This window comes from Lycorma delicatula, chromosome 9 (assembly GCF_047948215.1).
Source record: "Lycorma delicatula isolate Av1 chromosome 9, ASM4794821v1, whole genome shotgun sequence".
NCBI lineage: Eukaryota > Metazoa > Arthropoda > Insecta > Hemiptera > Fulgoridae > Lycorma > Lycorma delicatula.
Genome location: NC_134463.1, coordinates 40600104 through 40617866, shown reverse-complemented (window position 1 = coordinate 40617866; position 17763 = coordinate 40600104). Strand labels below are relative to the sequence as shown.

Below are 17763 nucleotides of genomic sequence, written 5' to 3'. Positions count from 1 at the left end.
TAGGATTTGAACCTTAGAACTCTCGACTTCGAAATTAGCTGATTTCCGATTACGAGTTTAACCACTAGACCAACCCGGTAGGTTATATAATCTAACCAAACTTAACCTACGCACGCTTCGCTTGCTAGTCAAGATTAGCAAGCGTAGGTAACATTTGGTTAGATGATATTTATAAATTATAAACCCACCGCGTTGGTCTACTGGTGAACGCGTCTTCCCAAATCAGCTGATTTGTAAGTCGAGAGTTCCAGCGTTGAAGTCCTTGTAAAGGCAGTTACTTTTATACGGAATTGAATACTAGATCGTGGATACCGGTGTTCTCTGGTGGTTGGGTTTCAATTAATCACACATCTCAGGAATGGTCGAACTGAGACTGTACTGTACAAGACTATACACTTCATTTACACTCATACATATCATCCTCATTCATCCTCTGAAGTAATACCTGACGGTGATTCCCAAAGTCTAAACAGGGGGGAAAAAAAAAGGTTTTATGAATGCTGGCCGTGTGGCGCAAGTGGTAGCGTCTCGACTTTTCATCCTGAGGTCCCGGGTTCTCGAATCAGGCATGGTATTTTCACTTACGCTACAAATCATTCATCACATCCTCTGAACTAATACCTAACGGTGGTCATGGAGGTTAAAAAAAAAATAGTAAATGAATATCTTCGGAATATATTTTAAAAGACTGCACGTACACTGAAGATAAATAAATCTTTCTAGCAATTAAAGAAAATTTTATTAAAAGGTATTTTTAGAACGTAGTTATTCTACGGTTGTAAAAATCTGTAATGTTTTAGAATTTTTAGGTTTTTTTTGAGTAATCTGTTGTTCAAAGTTTACTCATGTTTGCTCTATGTAGAACTGTGTGCTGTAAAGTGAAGTTTAGTTTGTATATTCTCAGTATTATATTTGTTTCATGAATATTCTGTGTAATAATTAATTATTTTAAAAACTATTTTGTGTGTGTTTCAATTTTATCAACTAAATTTTCCGATTCAGTGAAATATGAATGTTTTGTTGTATTTTTATTTCATTTTATTAATTTTTTTTTTTTTTTGTGTAATGAATATTTTTTTATGTACCGTAAATCGTAGAGTCATCTTAATTCTGGAAGAGACAGTGCTGTTCAAGACAGTCTGTCTTGAAAACTATAACAACAAAAGGAAAAGGAAGCTAAAGGATTGGGTTGCCTCTTGTCATTAAGAAGGAAAGAAACTATAAAGAAATGAAAGATGATCAGGGTTGAGAATTTGTGAAGGGTGTTTTGGTTGAAACATGTCAAAAGAAGGTTTCACAAAAAAATTTAAATCAAAGGATTTGATCAATATATATAAAACATACACAATATTTTAATGAGACAACATATAGCAAAATCTTCAGTAAGTTATATAATATTAACTTTTTGTAATCTTTAGATAATATGGGTGACACTGATGTGTAATTTATTTTTTCTTACTTTTACGTTAAAATGAATAATTTTGTTGTGGAACCTGAATGTATATGAAGCATGTATGGGGTCCAGTGCTAAGTTTGATCCACATACATGTACATCAAGTTTTATTCTGTAAAGGCTGATGTTCTTAATGTAGCACAGTTTCTGTTTACTATGCAGTTCCACGTTTACCATTTTTTCTTTATTACAGGCCTACTAAATATTGATCTAAATAAATTTTAATGCGTAATGGTGTTTATAATTTTAAAATTTGAATAAATTGACAAATATCAATCTTGTCATTATGAAATGGACATAGCCCCCTTAGATGAAATCATCTGAGTATAAATGATAAGAGGATCTGTTAATATATAAATATGTAATGTTTTATCACCCCTCATATTGTAATCATATTCTAGTTAGAAAATTACACAAATACAATCGGTATTAGACATTTAAATCTAATATGGCAAAAACTACTCATAACTGTTTCACTCAAAACATGTTATTATTAGCAACTCATACATAATGCAATACTATAACTTTCCAGAAAAACAACTAGTGTGCTGTTGTTTGTAGTGAAGTTGCTCAGTACAACTAGTATCATTTTATTTACTGAATAAATTACCAAATGAAATTAATCCTAGGATTAGCCATTCATTGCAATTAAAAGAATTTCTTTTTCTTCTTGAATCGCATTCTATACTGAATACCTGCTTGAAGTGGAATATACAGAAATAGCTCTATATTCCACTTCAAGGAGCTGTCCTTGTGAAGTAATGAGCTGGACAAACATCAATGCTTCTGTTGACATTAATCATAACATTTTGTATGACTGGACTAATCATACAATTGAACTTTTTGTGTAATTGGCCAGGCTAGAGGTGTAATATATAGCGTTAATGAGTTATTGTTATTGAAGCTTGTTCCTGGTTCAATTCCAGGAAGTTTTTCATTTTTTATTATTGAGAAAAAAATTTGCTGTAAAAACATATTTCAATTAAAATTCTTTAGTTATTGAAAAATTTTTCTGTCATTTCCGGTATTATTATATGATATTCCTGCATAAGATGGTTTACATTCAAATAATGTTCTATGGAGTTTATAAACCTAATTGTTTTATTTTACTGTTTTAATAATAAATTGTTTTTTTAAATCTGTATGCCTTTAATCAATTATATAATCTAAATAAATAATGAAGGAATTTTCTTATTCCTGTCGTATAACTAACAGTTTTCTTTTTAACCCTAAAAACTCTTTCTAAATTCTGTTTAGCTGAAATCCTAAAACCGTATGAATATTTTTATGGGAGATAATTAATCCATGACAAACTTAACTCATTAAACCATCACTACAAGATCTAGATATTATTCTTAGACTGAGTTTACTTTTTTTATAACTGCATTCAACATGTTTATTTCAAAAGAGGTTGTAATCAAGCATTGCTCTTTAAAATTTAATTAATGATTAAATTAATTAAATGATTACTCTTACAATATTATTAACTGCAATGAAGACATAAATATTATTTTCTTGTTTGCTATTGTTACTTTTTGCTTCATAAAATTGGATTTATTTTTATTTATTACTAAAGTGCACTGTACAAGATGTCAAATAGTTGAATGTGTATAAAAATGATTAAACAAATCACATCCTAATGACAGTATATAGAAAATTATTAAATTTAATTAAAAACTGTTCTATTTTTAATGTGTCTCCATTGAGTACTTTTGTGTCTGCAAAAATGTAGTAAATATAAATTTTTATATTTTTAAGTTTTTTATTATGATTAAAAAAAAATTGAAATCTGAAAAAACTGAGATCTCACTGTAATGGAGGTACAGAAAAAAAACAGTGTAATAATAAGTGAAAAAATGTTTACATTAATTTTAGTAAACCTTTGAACATATCAATCTTTATTGCATTTATATTAGCACTGGCTTGTACCAGTGTTGTATCGTCTGCATGAAGTACTAATTAATTCTTTTTTGTCATAGATGTTAATAAATACACAAAAAGTAAATATGAACCTATCACTGAACTCTTCAGTACTCTGGCTAATAATTTGATAAATTGGGACCAATAATTTTTAATTACTATTGAAAGCTGATGGTGGCTATTTTAATATTAAAAGTTTATTTAAAATAGGTATATTTCATATATTGATATAATAACCAAAAGGTTGAATAGATTATTTAAAAAAAATATTTTTAATTAATTGAGAAAATAAATTGGGTGTTATTAGATTAATTTTAAATGACAAAAAGCATTGTTAAGCACAAATTTTTCTTCTCGTTTAATATTGAATTAAAATTCTTTTGCTTAGAGTTAAAGATAAACTTTTTAATCATTATTTAAACAAAACGATTCAGCTTATCAATAAATTTTATTGTTATCTTAAAACAAATGATTAAATGGTCCTGTATAATTAATAACAGCTAAAGTAGTGAAATAAACTCTTCATATAATCTTTTATTATGCAGTGTAGAATTACTTGATTCCTGAGTTTTTAATAATTATAAAATTAGATTGTCCCTACTCTATTTATTTATTTATGTATACCAGGTTACAGTGTAACCGCACAGTTACATGATGTCAACAGTACTCTGCAGAGATGCCAAGGTGTCTGAGTGCAGTCTGGCATGTAATTGTAAATGTACTGGTAAATGTGTAGTCTTGAAGAGACCCAGTCTGACCACTCCTGAAGCATGTGGTTAATTGTAACCCAACCACCAAAGAACACCGGTATTGACAGTCTAGCATTCAAATCCATATAAAAGCAACTGCCTTTACAAGGATTTGAACCTTATAATTCACAAGTTATACTCTGAGTATGAAAGCATTTACACCCACATATACTCAATATATTCATGTAAGTTAGCCTGTGAAAAAACTAAAAGGACCAGATTTATCTCACAGCCGCTTGATTTCATGAGCAGTCTGTTTCCTGAGAGGGAATAAAGCACTCAAATATGTTCACAGATGAATTTACCATTTCAAATTACAAAATAGCAGCCATGTTTATTTTTCAATCCGTTATATCTCCGTAAATATTAGTTTAATCAAAATTTATGTTATTTTCTAAAATATTAAGCTTTTTATTTTGAAAAAAAAAAAAATTATATTTTAAAATCGGTTAACATATAGCCGAGTTATGGCAGAAGATTGATGTAATTTTGTGTTTGTTTTCATGTCCTCCACTTTACGTTCAATTCGATTAAATATTAATTGTTTTTATTTATTGTTAATTCTATTATTGTAAATTAGTATCAAATTAAGTAATAATTTTTCACAATAATACATCTCATAATTTAAAAAAATAAAATTACTACCTGTGATAATCTTACGTTAATTATTGTAGAATATTAGGTGTACTTAAACAGTTAACAATTGTTAAAAGTTATCAAAGACGTTCAAAATGTCCACCATTAGAAATTACACAAGTCTCCAGTCTTTTTCTGGGAAATTGTCTTAACTGTTCAAAAATTCCGGAAGTATTCCTAATTGCTTGAAAATCATTTTGGATCCTTTGTTGAAGATCCTCAATGTTGAGTTGTATGTTTCAAATGGCCCCGCAGGTAGAAATCAAGAGAGTTTCAGTCAAGTGATCGGGGAGCACAGGGCACTGGCCCTATTTGGCCTATTATTTTTTCATAGAAAGTTTCATGCAGGAAATCTAATACCAACTCACTGAAATGTGCTGGAGCTCCGATCGTGGTGAAACCACATATTTCCTCTTAATTGCAGAGGTAGGTCTTAAACAAATGTGGAAGGTTTTTGGTTAAATGAGCAAGATAATTTTCTCCATTTAAATGATTTGATAGAATGCCAGGACACAAAAAATAGTCATTAAAAATGCCTGCCCATATATTCAGAAAAAATCTTTGTTGATGGCTACTTTGGAAGGTACCATGAGGATTCTTATCGCTCTAGATACACTGGTTGTGATAGTTTTGAACACCATTCCTGTTGAAAGAAGCTTCAGTTTTACATTGTTAACCTGATCAACAGTAATAGTCGCTGTGTAAAATTATTCAAAAATGAAAAATTAATATCAATTGTTTTATTATTATTTAATATTAAACCTTATTGTGAGAAAATTATCACTTAATTTGATACTAATTTACAATACTAGAATTAACAATAAATAAAAACAATTAATATTTAATGGAATTGAACATAAAATGGACATAAAAACAGACACAAAATTATATCACTCTTCTCCCATAACTCATCTATTTGTTAACCGATTTTAAAAAATAAAATGTCATTTTGTTCAAAATAAAAGGCTTAATATTTTAGAATAACATAAATGTTGATAATACTAATATTTACAGAGATATAATGGATTGAAAAATAAACATGGCCACCATTTTGTAATTTGTGAAGGTATTTAATTCATGATTTTTTATAATTTTAAAACTTTATTACCAAGACGCTTACCAAATATTAATGTGATTCCTGTATCCAAACTTGAGATATAAACTTTTATATAAAAATAACAAAATAAAGGAGGAGAATAAAGGAGAAATTGCCATTTTTCCTAAGGATACTTTTTGTTTAATTTTACAAGCAGAATCCGAAAAAGTTTAGACCACCCACCATTTTAGAAACATTATGTATATATATTTAATATACAGTCATACATTATATTCTACATAATATGGGTATGTAACAGCCATATACAAATCATAATTAATGGTTAAATCATTAATTATGATTTGTATATGTAACACCCTTAAAGTAGACCAGAGAACTGTTATTATAAAGCAAAAAGTACTGTTCTTTCTATTGTGTTACAGTGACTCAACATTTTATACATGCAATATTTTTTATTTAGATTGCTGCTACACCCATTTAGTAGACGACTTTAATTTGGTAGTTTAAAAGAAAGATAAATTGCACATCTTATTTCAGTTTCAATTTCCTCTTCATTTTTATAATAGTTAGTTTCTTTTTTATGGTTTCAAGTTGCTTTGACTGTTGTGGTCATTAGACACTGAGAAACACCAACAGCATGGAGTAAAATTGCCCTAGATTTTTCAAGTTAAATTTTCATCTCTGGTAGACGTAACACTGTTAACTCCATGAATAGAATCCTCTGGAATAATTAAATTGATTTTGTTTGTAACATAATCAAGTCATATTTTGCTTTGAAGTGTTTTATAAGCTTGTTACTATTATTAAATATTTATTATCTACATATATTCTTGTATAAAGTATAATGTTACCTCTTGGTGCTCAAAACATCAGAATGAGTTTTTAAGATACAAAAATGCTATAAAAATATGGGCTGTAATTCTGGCATCCCATTTTGTAAAAACATTTTTGATTTATTAATAAAAAATCTTGACTTTTTTGCTTCACCCTTTATAATGATGCAATTAGATATACAAAAGGATTCAACCTTTGGCTTATTCCACAATCACAAATTTCAGTGTTACCCCTGTCAGTGCCCAGAGTCAAGGTACAGTATAGCTCTTACTTTTTCTGTTTAGTCGCCGGAACCACTGTAAGTTATTACTTCAAAAAATGAATGAGATGATATGTATGAATGTAAATGAAATACAATCTCAGGTCGACCATTCCTGAGATGTGTGGTTAATAGAAATCCAACCACCAAAGAACATCGGTATCCATGATTTAGATTCAATTCCATGTAAAAGTAACTGCCTTAACTAGGATTTAAACCTTAGAACTCTGAACTTTGAAATCAGTTGATTCGCGATGACGAGTTCACCAACCCGGTGAGTGGTACGGTATAGTCTGTATGAAACCATTTGCAATTGTAATCTCATAAAGCAGACAATTTTCCAGTGTAATACAGAATGAGTTACAATAATGTTTCCTTCAAGCACAAGACAGACTGATACATTTAAAGAATAACTTCCATTGTATGAAATATCAGTTCTACAGGAAAAATGAGTGAAAGTTATCTATAGAAACTGATTTTATTATAAAATTTATTACCTCATTTCAATATAAATAAAAGAGAAACAATTGTCTCTATAAAATATTTACAAAGAATAACTTTAAATGAATTTATTAAAATGTTCCATTACGGTAGATAAATTATTTACAAAATTAAAAATTAATTAATTAAAAAAGTTAATATATTTACTTAAATATATATTAAAATATTTACTGAATTTTATTAAACATTAGTTCTGCAATGTTCATTAATACTGATAGAAAATAGATTTCTAATAATGCTTCAGTTCCTTCCCCGGTCATATCTCTGCATATACACCTTACATTATTACTATCATCAACTTTGCATACACCAATGTTCATCCTGTTTGCCTTTGTGCACAGTAAGTTACACTGTGAGTTAGCACTAGCTGATTCACATGTTTTGTAATTTCTTACTTCATCTGAAAAATATATAAAAGAAAAGAGTTTACGTATATTTTTTTTAATTAGTAACATAAGTTGTTTTTATTCAACTAAAAATATTAAGTAAAATCTCAAAAAGTCAGAAAAAGTTTCCAAGAAGAAAAAATAGACTGTCTGATCACTGTTTGGTACACATAAATATCATCCTACATCGATATTTACTAAATTAAAACTTCTACTTATCTGAGTGATACGTTTATGAATATCCAACTCTTGGCTAAAGCAATATTCACTTATTTAAAAAAAAAATAATAATATAATAATAATAATAATAATGACTTCCAATCCTATCAAAACAGATGACAGAAATCTTTTTTAACTCAACATAATACATTCTGACTTCTGAAAAAGGGCTTATTATGTTTCTATTGTCATTTTTAAGAAACTACCAGTCCATCTAAAAGATTTTTTGAACAATTTGTTTAACATAAAGAAAGGAACTCTTTTTACAGAAAAAAAATTGGTATTAATGTAGTAGGCAATCTACCTCTTTAGTTAATTCTTAGGTGGTGTCACTGAAACGCTATATTGAAATAAAAAAATAAATACAAAAAAGAATGAATAAATGGACTAATTTAAGAATAAATAGGATTGCTTCTATTTAATTAATACCAAAATTATTTGTAATTTACATTTATGATTATAAACATTTAATTATAATATGAGCAAAATTAATTTATTCTTAAACTATTCCACTTATTCATTCATTTTTGTATTAATTTTCTTATTTCAATATAGTGTTTCAGTGACATTATCTAATTCAGTGACAGTAGTACTAATGTAGTAGGCGATCTACAGAAGTAGATCACCTACTACATTAATACTAAAACATTACTCTGTCGATGAATTTTTATATAACTAATATAAACAAATTTTTAAAAACCTCAGAATTTTCTGCATCTCCATATAACATGTATGTTACATGTATTTATCACTAAATTGATTTCAATTAATGTCTTTTGAATTGCGACTTATTTTGTAGTTATTTTTATACTGTATATTTTCTTCACATATTTATTTGCCTTAATATTATTTCACGTATTTATATTTTTAAATTTAACTGCTTTTTTAATTTCAACTATATACATTAAAATAATAAGAAAATTAAAAAAAATATGAATTTTGTGGTTATTAAGCTTCACAATTACCCTATTATGCTTAACCAATTTAACCTTCTATTGTGAAGTCTGATAATTTATATATTAGAGGTATTGATTTTTATTAATTCAATATAATAGAATGAGAGATATTGAAGGAGTAAATTATCGTGAAGGGTAGTTGGACACTGTGAAAATTTTACTTATTTTTTTAATATCAAAAATATTATTGCTATTACTGTTGACTGTTTTAAAGTATTGAGTTAGTCTTTTTTTATTACCATAATTATTATGCATTATGAAGAGAGAAAAAAAATTCAACTTTTATCAGAACGGTAAGAAATTAATTTTATAAAGTAATTTTATAAGTTATATCAAATATAATTATTTCTTAATGTTTAGAATTTGATAAAAAATCATTTAATCTTCTAGCTTTCACGTCCAACTTCCCATTATACATGTTCTTATCATTTATTAACTTTGTATAGTTTTTAAGTCATCCCATTTCATAATGGTGTATTCTTATTCATACATTAACATTTTGGTGATGGATGAATTCCAATTTTAGCAAGTGTTCAAAAAATAATCATGGCCTATAATTTTACTGAATAATATTATTATTTACATTCTTGATCATTCAGAAATTTGTGCTTCCCTCTTACCTTCTGTTCAGAGATATTTTTAAAAAAATATCTGATGTCGATGGGTATGATTTATATGTTGAAATTTTTTCAATAAAGGCGCATGTAAAAGCAGAAAACATTAATTTACAAGTGTATGATGTGCTAAATCTTTAAAAATAATCTTCAAAAAACATATCTGAATTTATTTGTAGTATTAAAAATTATTTTAACTCTCCCAGTTTCTTTAGCATCATGTGAATGTTTCTGTTAAAATTATTTACTTATATTTATAGATTTATCTCGTTCAATATTTATATAATTAACCATAAAATTTCTAGAGATATTATTCCTTTTGACAATAAACTTATTTGTAAATGCTGTCTTCCAGTTTTCTTTCTGTATGCTTTTTTAACATAAACTTTGGATACTTTGATTGTGACACAGTTATAACTTATTATAATATTTTCCAGATTTTATGAAATTCCCAGTAAGATTTTTCATAAAATTTCCATTTCAAAATGTTGTACAGAATAGTTGTTAGGAAAAGTACCACACCGTTAGTCACAGTCATCACCTGACAGGCGCTCATTATTCATAGTACGAGAATGAGAATGCATTCGAAATGGACCCGTGTCTCGTCCCCTGTGACAATTTTGTTCAAAAAATCTTCTCCTTCATTGTGGTAGCGCTGGAGAAACGTTAGGGATGCGTCCATTCTCATTGTTTTGTGATGGTCGAACAGCATCTTGGGAATCCATCTCGCACACACTTTGCGGTACTGAAGTCGGTACTGAAGCACCCGGTCAAGACGACCGTAACATCTAATTTCAGTATGTACGCTAGCCGTAACGTAAATCAAATACATCTTTATTTTTTTTCTAGATCCAATCGGTCACGAAATTAAAACCACAGTGAAAATAAAAAATTTTTTATTTGTAATAAGTACTTACATAGTTACGCCATTTCTCTACATGACGCTCATAGTTACGTGACGCTCTACATAGTCGCCACGTAGTGGCGACTATGTAGAGCGTCACGTAGTAGCGTGGTACCAACTTTCCAATACCCTCGTCATAGAACGGAGCCGCCTGTGTTTTCAGCCATGTTTCTACGCTGGTCTGCAGCTCGATGTTTGTGCCAAAATGTTGTCCTCCTAGCCAGCGTTTCATGTGAGCAGAGAGGTGAAAATCGGATGGAGCCAAGTCCGGGCTGTATGGCGGGTGATCAAACACTTCCCAACGAAAACGCTGCAGGATCTTCTTTGTTACAACTGCAGTGTGCGGCCGAGCATTGTCATGGAGAAAGACAATGCCTGATGAAAACATTCCTTTCCGCTTATTCTGAATTGCCCTTCGTAGACGTTGAAGAGTCACGCAGTATGAGGCTGCAGTGATGGTCGTGCCACGTTCCATGAATTCCACCAAGAGAACTCAATTCCGGTCCCAGAACACAATAGCCATACACTTTCTGTTGGAGAAGGTTCGCTTGAACTTCTTTTGTTTACTGGGAGAATGAGAATGCATTCGAAATGGACTCGTGTCTCGTCCCCTGTGACAATTTTGTTCAAAAAATCTTCTCCTTCATTGTGGTAGCGCTGGAGAAACGTTAGGGATGCGTCCATTCTCATTGTTTTGTGATGGTCGAACAGCATCTTGGGAATCCATCTCGCACACACTTTGCGGTACTGAAGTCGGTACTGAAGCACCCGGTCAAGACGACCGTAACATCTAATTTCAGTATGTACGCTAGCGTAACGTAAATCAAATACATCTTAAGCGTGGTTTAAGATAAATTGCCTACCATGATCAAGTTGTGCTACGTACTTTATTTCCTTTCCTCCATTGTTAACTATGATACTCTAGAACGCGATTTTTCTTCATTATCATATCATGTCAATTAAAAAGTATTGTAATCTGTGTAGAACGGTAATTGAGGAATAACTACAGCTCATTATAGTCTTGACAATGAAATCTCTGTTGATTTCATCTTGAGTTGATCCTGTTTTTAGTACGTAATATATTATCTGAATTTATATTAGATAGGGCGTTGGTTTTTTTTGCATAATTCTCTTTTTATTCTGCTGTTATAAAATGTTTTATCCGGTGTCAAACGAGCTCTGTGAATTGTTCGGCTCATCGGATCGCCTGAAACTTCTCACCTGTCTTAAATAAGGTCAATGAATACTGTATAGGACCAAATCCAATCACAGATTTCTGTTTAATTAATTACGTTTGTTGTTTTTTTTAATAGTAAACTAACTTTCAAATTAAGCAGACATGATTACAACGAGAAAGGTAGTGAAACTCAGTTCAAGAATTACAAAAAAATATAACAGGCTGTTGCTGCAGAAACTTTGCTGTAATATTTATTTCTATAAAGTTCGTTAAAATCTATTATTCTTGTAATAAAGTTTTGCATTCGTATATTATAAAGTACTGCTTCTGTGTGTAATGATTTGTATGAAGAACATTCACTCTCTACACCATTGTGAGCTCACTCACAATGGTGTAGAGCTGACCTTGAAATTTCAGGAAACGAATCACTCAATACAGAAATTGTGAACCAACGATTTTCTCGAATTGCCACCACTCGTCCAACGAGATCATCGGTTGCACTCGCTTCCTTCCCTGACCGCCTGCATCATGAACATCTACACGTCCTGCTTTAAAGTTCCTGCACCATTGTCGCACTTTGCTGTCACTAATTGAAGTTTTACCGTACACATTACTTATTCGTTGATGAATTTCAGCTGCATTACACCCCTCAGCCAGAATAAATCGAATTACTGCACGCACTTCACACTTGGCGGGATATGCTATTGTTGTAGACATGTTTACATGCTAGCTGCGTGTTCAGAACTAAACGAAGTGACGCGGCGTGATTGAAGACCATACTAGAGACGCTGCGCAACACATATGCGCAAAGGTTCATCCGATTTTTGCGCGGGTTTTTATTTCGCGACCGATCGGACCTTGAAAAAAAATTACCCTCGTATTTTATAAATATTAATACTATTGTGTATGCCGCAATAAAAACAATTATAATACCAAAAAAAATTTTCTAAATAATAAATGACAGTATAATCTATGTGCCTCATTTATAAATGAGTCGTGTTTGGTTTTTAAACAACAAAACAAAACAGTTTTAATTTCATTTCATTAATTAAATTTCATTGTAGAGCTAAATTTGTTAAATTAAATACAAAATGAGAAAAGTCTATTTTTTGGTTATTTTTGTAGATGTAATTTTTATGTGATACATTTGTGACCTATCTTCTCTTTATAATAATTTGTAATCCACAATCTCTTTCCCTTCCCCGAACCAAATCACATTACCTTATTTTTATGAACAATTTATTTTAACTTACTTAATATAATATATCTGATTTAGTTCTCAATAACTGAAAACCCTTTTAAAAATGATAAAATAAGTAAAACTTTGTTTTATATTACTACTTCCCTCCTTTGAAAAATAGTTAAATTGATCTTTGTTTAGAATATTTTTTAATGATTAAGAAAATTAATTATTTTACTTTTGACTTTTTTCAAATAAATATCTGAAGTAGTGAGAAATTTCATGCTTAAACCTTAACCCATTCATCATGAGACAGACATGGTTTGTCATATTTTTTTAATGGTGTAATTATGAAAGACAGACACCATCCGTCACTATAGTTGAGTAAGTATATCAACATTCTACCTAAAGATAGAGTTATGGGTTTCATTATATAAGGAAATACACATGTTTAACGAGGTCTGTAAATAATGTAATGAGATTAGTTTTTTTTGCAGCCAAAGTGGCAACACTGTAAAGTTACCAGTACATTAACCACATAACATATGGTTATATTAACAGCTGATTTATATTAGGTATTAATATTTTTAGTCTATTGTTGCCATGTGAGACATAAACAAACTTTTTGTGAAACTAGTTTTTCTTGTGCATTGCAAAAATGAGTGATATTAATTATGAGCAATGTTGTGCAGTCAAGTTTTGTTTTAAACTCGGTGAGAATGCTACTGAGACTTTTTCAAAATTAAAAATGACATATGGATGCTTTGTCATGAGCTCAAGTTTTTAGGTGGTTTAAAGCATTTTCAGATGGCCGGGAATCAGTTACATCCCAAAAAACAAAATTAAGCAAATCAAAATCATGCTAATTTGTTTCTTTGATAGTAATGGCATTGTCCATAAGGAGTTTTTGCCTACAGGATAGACTGTAGATCAATATGTTTACCGAGAAATTCTTGAAAGACTGCGGAAAAGAGTTGCTTGCATAAGACTAGCCATCAAAGACAACTGGATTCTGCATCATGACAATGCACCTTGTCATGCTGCACTCTCAATTAATGAGTTTTTGGTAAAGAAAAACATTCCTGTAGTTCCTCAACCACCATATTCACCTGACTTGAGTCCCTACGACTTTTTCCTGTTCCTGACTTTAAAAAACACCTCAAAGGACATCATTTTGGAACAATAGAAAACATTTTTAAAAATGTAACCGATCATCCAAAGGATATTCCGGTTTCAGAGTTCCAACACTGCTATGAAGAGTAGGAAAACCGTTTGAAGCATTGCATGGCTTTCAAGGGAATTATTTCAAAGGTGATAGAGTTCACATTTAATTGGATTGTAAATAAAATGTTTTTCTGAACCAGTCTCATTACTTTATTCATAGACCTTGTACATTGACTATAATTGTTCGCTATCATTACAAGTTTGATACTTTTATTTTTATAATTTAATTCAATAAAAACTAAATTCAATTCAACTCCAAGATTATACTGCATCAGTACCATCAAATTCAGGGATATATCTCCTCTTCGGCTGCGGGGAAACGTTTGGGCCTATTTTATAGAAAATATCCTCTCAACTAGAAAGGCTAAACCAACTAAGAAGTGTAAAGTGTGTTCCAGCCGAAGATTAAGAAAAGAAACAATATATCAGTGTAAAATTGTAAAATAGCGTTACATTTAGAAAACTGTTTTGAAATTTACCACATAAGAACATACATTTATAAAACGTAGTGTTACTAATAAGTAAGACAAAGAAAATCAGTGTTCAGGATGGTATAAAATGAAATTGTAAAGGAAAGTTCATTAATTTTCTTTTATTTGCACGTTTAGGTAATTTGTTTCATGAAATGACAAATTAAGACAAAAAACTCAGTAATGAGAACCAGTGATTTTAGGTAAATATTCAGTAATGAATGGATTAAAGTTATTTATAATGTCATCTGTACAGTAGTTGTCTTTATTAGAGATTTAAGTGAACTTCATCAAGAATAAGGAATGTCCTAACGCTTAAATTTGTCGTTATTAATTAATCATTAATCTTTTTTAAGTATTTTTTTAATAGTTAATATACTTACCATAATCACTGTTTTCATTTGTAAAAAAAGAAAATAAACTTCTTTTTATTCTTGCTGATTGATCGTCTTTGACATTTCTTTCTCTTAATTTTGACAATATATTTTCAACTTGTAACTGTTGCCCTGTTGGTTGAGATGAACATAATGTTAAAAAATATGTAATCATAAATATTATCAATGGTATTTTAGTAATTTTCAAATCAAATATGTATATCATTATTAATTGTGTTCTAATATTCCGGTCAATAATATACTACTAACTACAACATTTAACAGCTTCATATTTATCTCGCATCTCATTTTTATCTTGGGTACTGCTCTAATTCAATAAATATTTAACAGATTAATTTTTTTATGATAATTTCAACGTACACATGCACAATATATCAGGTGGTTCTGTTTATTTAATGATTAAATTATTTTCATATTTTTTATATATATATATATATATAGAACTCAACACATGAAACTTTTTTTTTCATTACATTATCGCTTAAATTAGAAGTTGAGATAAGATGTAAATAATTTCATATTTTAAATTCCTTTCTGTGAACATTATTTTCTTATATTAGTAAACAATATAGTTTATGTTTTAAGAAAATCGTTATTAATTTGTAATTTATTATTTTTTAATAAAAAAAGATAACTTGAGATATCATTTGTAAAATGATGATCTTCAATTATACTGTACTTACCTCTAAACATATATATCTTAATGGGCAGTTATTTTTTTCATAAAAAATCATAATTTCAAGTCTATTCTGAAAATTATTATGAAATTCATGAGTAAAGACTTAATGTATTTATTTTTCTGCTTGTAGCATAGCCAGTAACTTATAAGAAGTTTTCTCCATCTAGAGAGTGCAGGACCTTATGTTAGTGGCACAGCTTGTTTCCTGATTTTGAGAGCTGTGCTGATGGTATCTTAGTCATCAGCAGAACAAAACTAAAATGTAATCTACAGAAGCATCTGTTCTGAATGTTAAGAGCAGCTGAAATTGTGGAAGAAGATGACAGAATACTGACAACAGTCAATTGTTCTATAAGTTTAAGCTTTATGACACTTCTGTTAAATTCTCTGGGGGTAAAATTACTTCCGGTTGTCTAGGGAATAAATATTAGAAATTATGATGATCAGCTGCTAGAAATAAATCAACAAAAAATGAAAACATACCAAAAGGTACTCGAAATGTACAGACATCTACTAGCAGGTCTGTGAGAAAATTTAAAAGTGTAGATGGAAATAAACAAAATGGATATAAGGAAAATGGATATAATTATTTTTCTTGATTATATCACCACATAAGGTTGAAGGTTGTGCTTGAGATATGGAAAGTGAATTTTGTAGCGTATGAAAAAGGCCACGCTTGACCGGGATTCAAACCCGGGATCTCTGGATGAAAGGCCGAAACACTATCACTCCGCAACGGAGTTCGGCGAAAATTAGCTTAAATGAAGGGATATGGGAACAAAAAATGAAGTCGCAATAGAAAATAGGGAGTAAATGTAGATAAATCACTGTAAAGAGTGATATAGAAAAATTTGTATAAAAAATAATTTTTACAGGTGGTCGAATAATGAATAACCGAAAAATTGTCTTTTTTAATACAAGAATACATTCTAAACGATCAGTACAACGAGATCGATGCAAATGAAGTAATGTATGAACAGAGATAGAGGAGATCATAGAAAGAAAACAAAAAAAATTATAAAAGAAATAATTCTGTAAGTGAAATAGAATGGTAGATTTTGATCGATCGGAATATTGTTATAGGGCAAGAAAGAGAAGATCAAATAGTAGAAAAGTATGGACCGGTCACATAGAATATACACATAGAACGGGAAAAAAGCTTATTGATTTTTGTAAAGGAAATAAAACATTCATGTTTAGCTGTAAAAGAAAACAATATACATGGAAACCATCAAAAGATGAAAACAGGCAAAAAATCAGTAAAATTATGCATAAAAAATTAAGAAGTGCGATTCAAAACGCATGCGGTTAGTAGGAGCCCACATAACCGACCCGGTTGGTCTAGTGGTAAACTCGTTATCTCAAATTAGCTGATTTCGAAATCGAGAATTCTAAGGTTCAAATCCTAGAAAAGGTAGTTTATTTAGTTTCGTTAGTACCTTTATACAAATTTGAGTACTAGATCGTGGATACCGGTGTTCTTTACTCGTTGGGTTTCAATTAACCGCACATCTCAGGAATAGTCGACCTGAGACTGTACAAGACTACACTTCATTTTATTAAATGAAATGTAGTCTTGTATAGTCTCAGTTTATCATCCTCTGAAGTAATACCTTACGGTGGTTCCGGAGGCTAAACAATAAAAAAGAGAAAGAAAGAGAGTAGGAGCCGATATAATCCTCATTTTTGATAGCAAAGAAAAAGGGTACTGAAGACCGTTAAACGATTGAATAAAATCAGTAAATGGAGTTTTAAAAAAAATAATTGGGTAAAAGAAGTAGAGAAGAAGTTATCTACAATACTGAAGGAAAAGTACAGAAGGCAATGGTGCAAATGAACGTTTGCTGAATATAAAAGATGTCGGCCGTTAAAAAAGCAGTAAAACAGAACAAAAAGGTTTCATTAAGAGAAAAATAAAGAAACCAACCAATTACAACAAAAATGTTTGCTAAACAGTAAACTAAGAAGATATAAGGACATTATAAATGAAGAAGGTAAAAAAAGCTCTGTAAAAATTAAGAACTGAGTTAAGAAGAGTTACAAAAACACGAAAAACGAGTGGGTGCAGATGTTTTCAAGGTCAGTCATTTATTAAATACTAGCTTACCAGCTTACCCCGTAGCGACTTCGCCCACAATATAGATGTAGCT

General features: G+C 30.0%; 1 protein-coding gene across 1 annotated transcript; it reads right to left on the bottom strand.

The window, feature by feature from the left end:
• Positions 1-7381: 7381 nt before the first annotated feature.
• LOC142330525 (uncharacterized) lies at positions 7382-15256 on the bottom strand. The gene is made up of 2 exons (XM_075375860.1): positions 14923-15256; positions 7382-7809 (listed from the first exon to the last, which is right to left on the bottom strand). Exons 1-2 carry the CDS (start codon positions 15137-15139, stop codon positions 7577-7579), a joined length of 450 nt encoding a protein of 149 aa, XP_075231975.1. The 5' UTR covers positions 15140-15256; the 3' UTR covers positions 7382-7576.
• Between the last annotated feature and the right edge of the window lie 2507 nt (positions 15257-17763).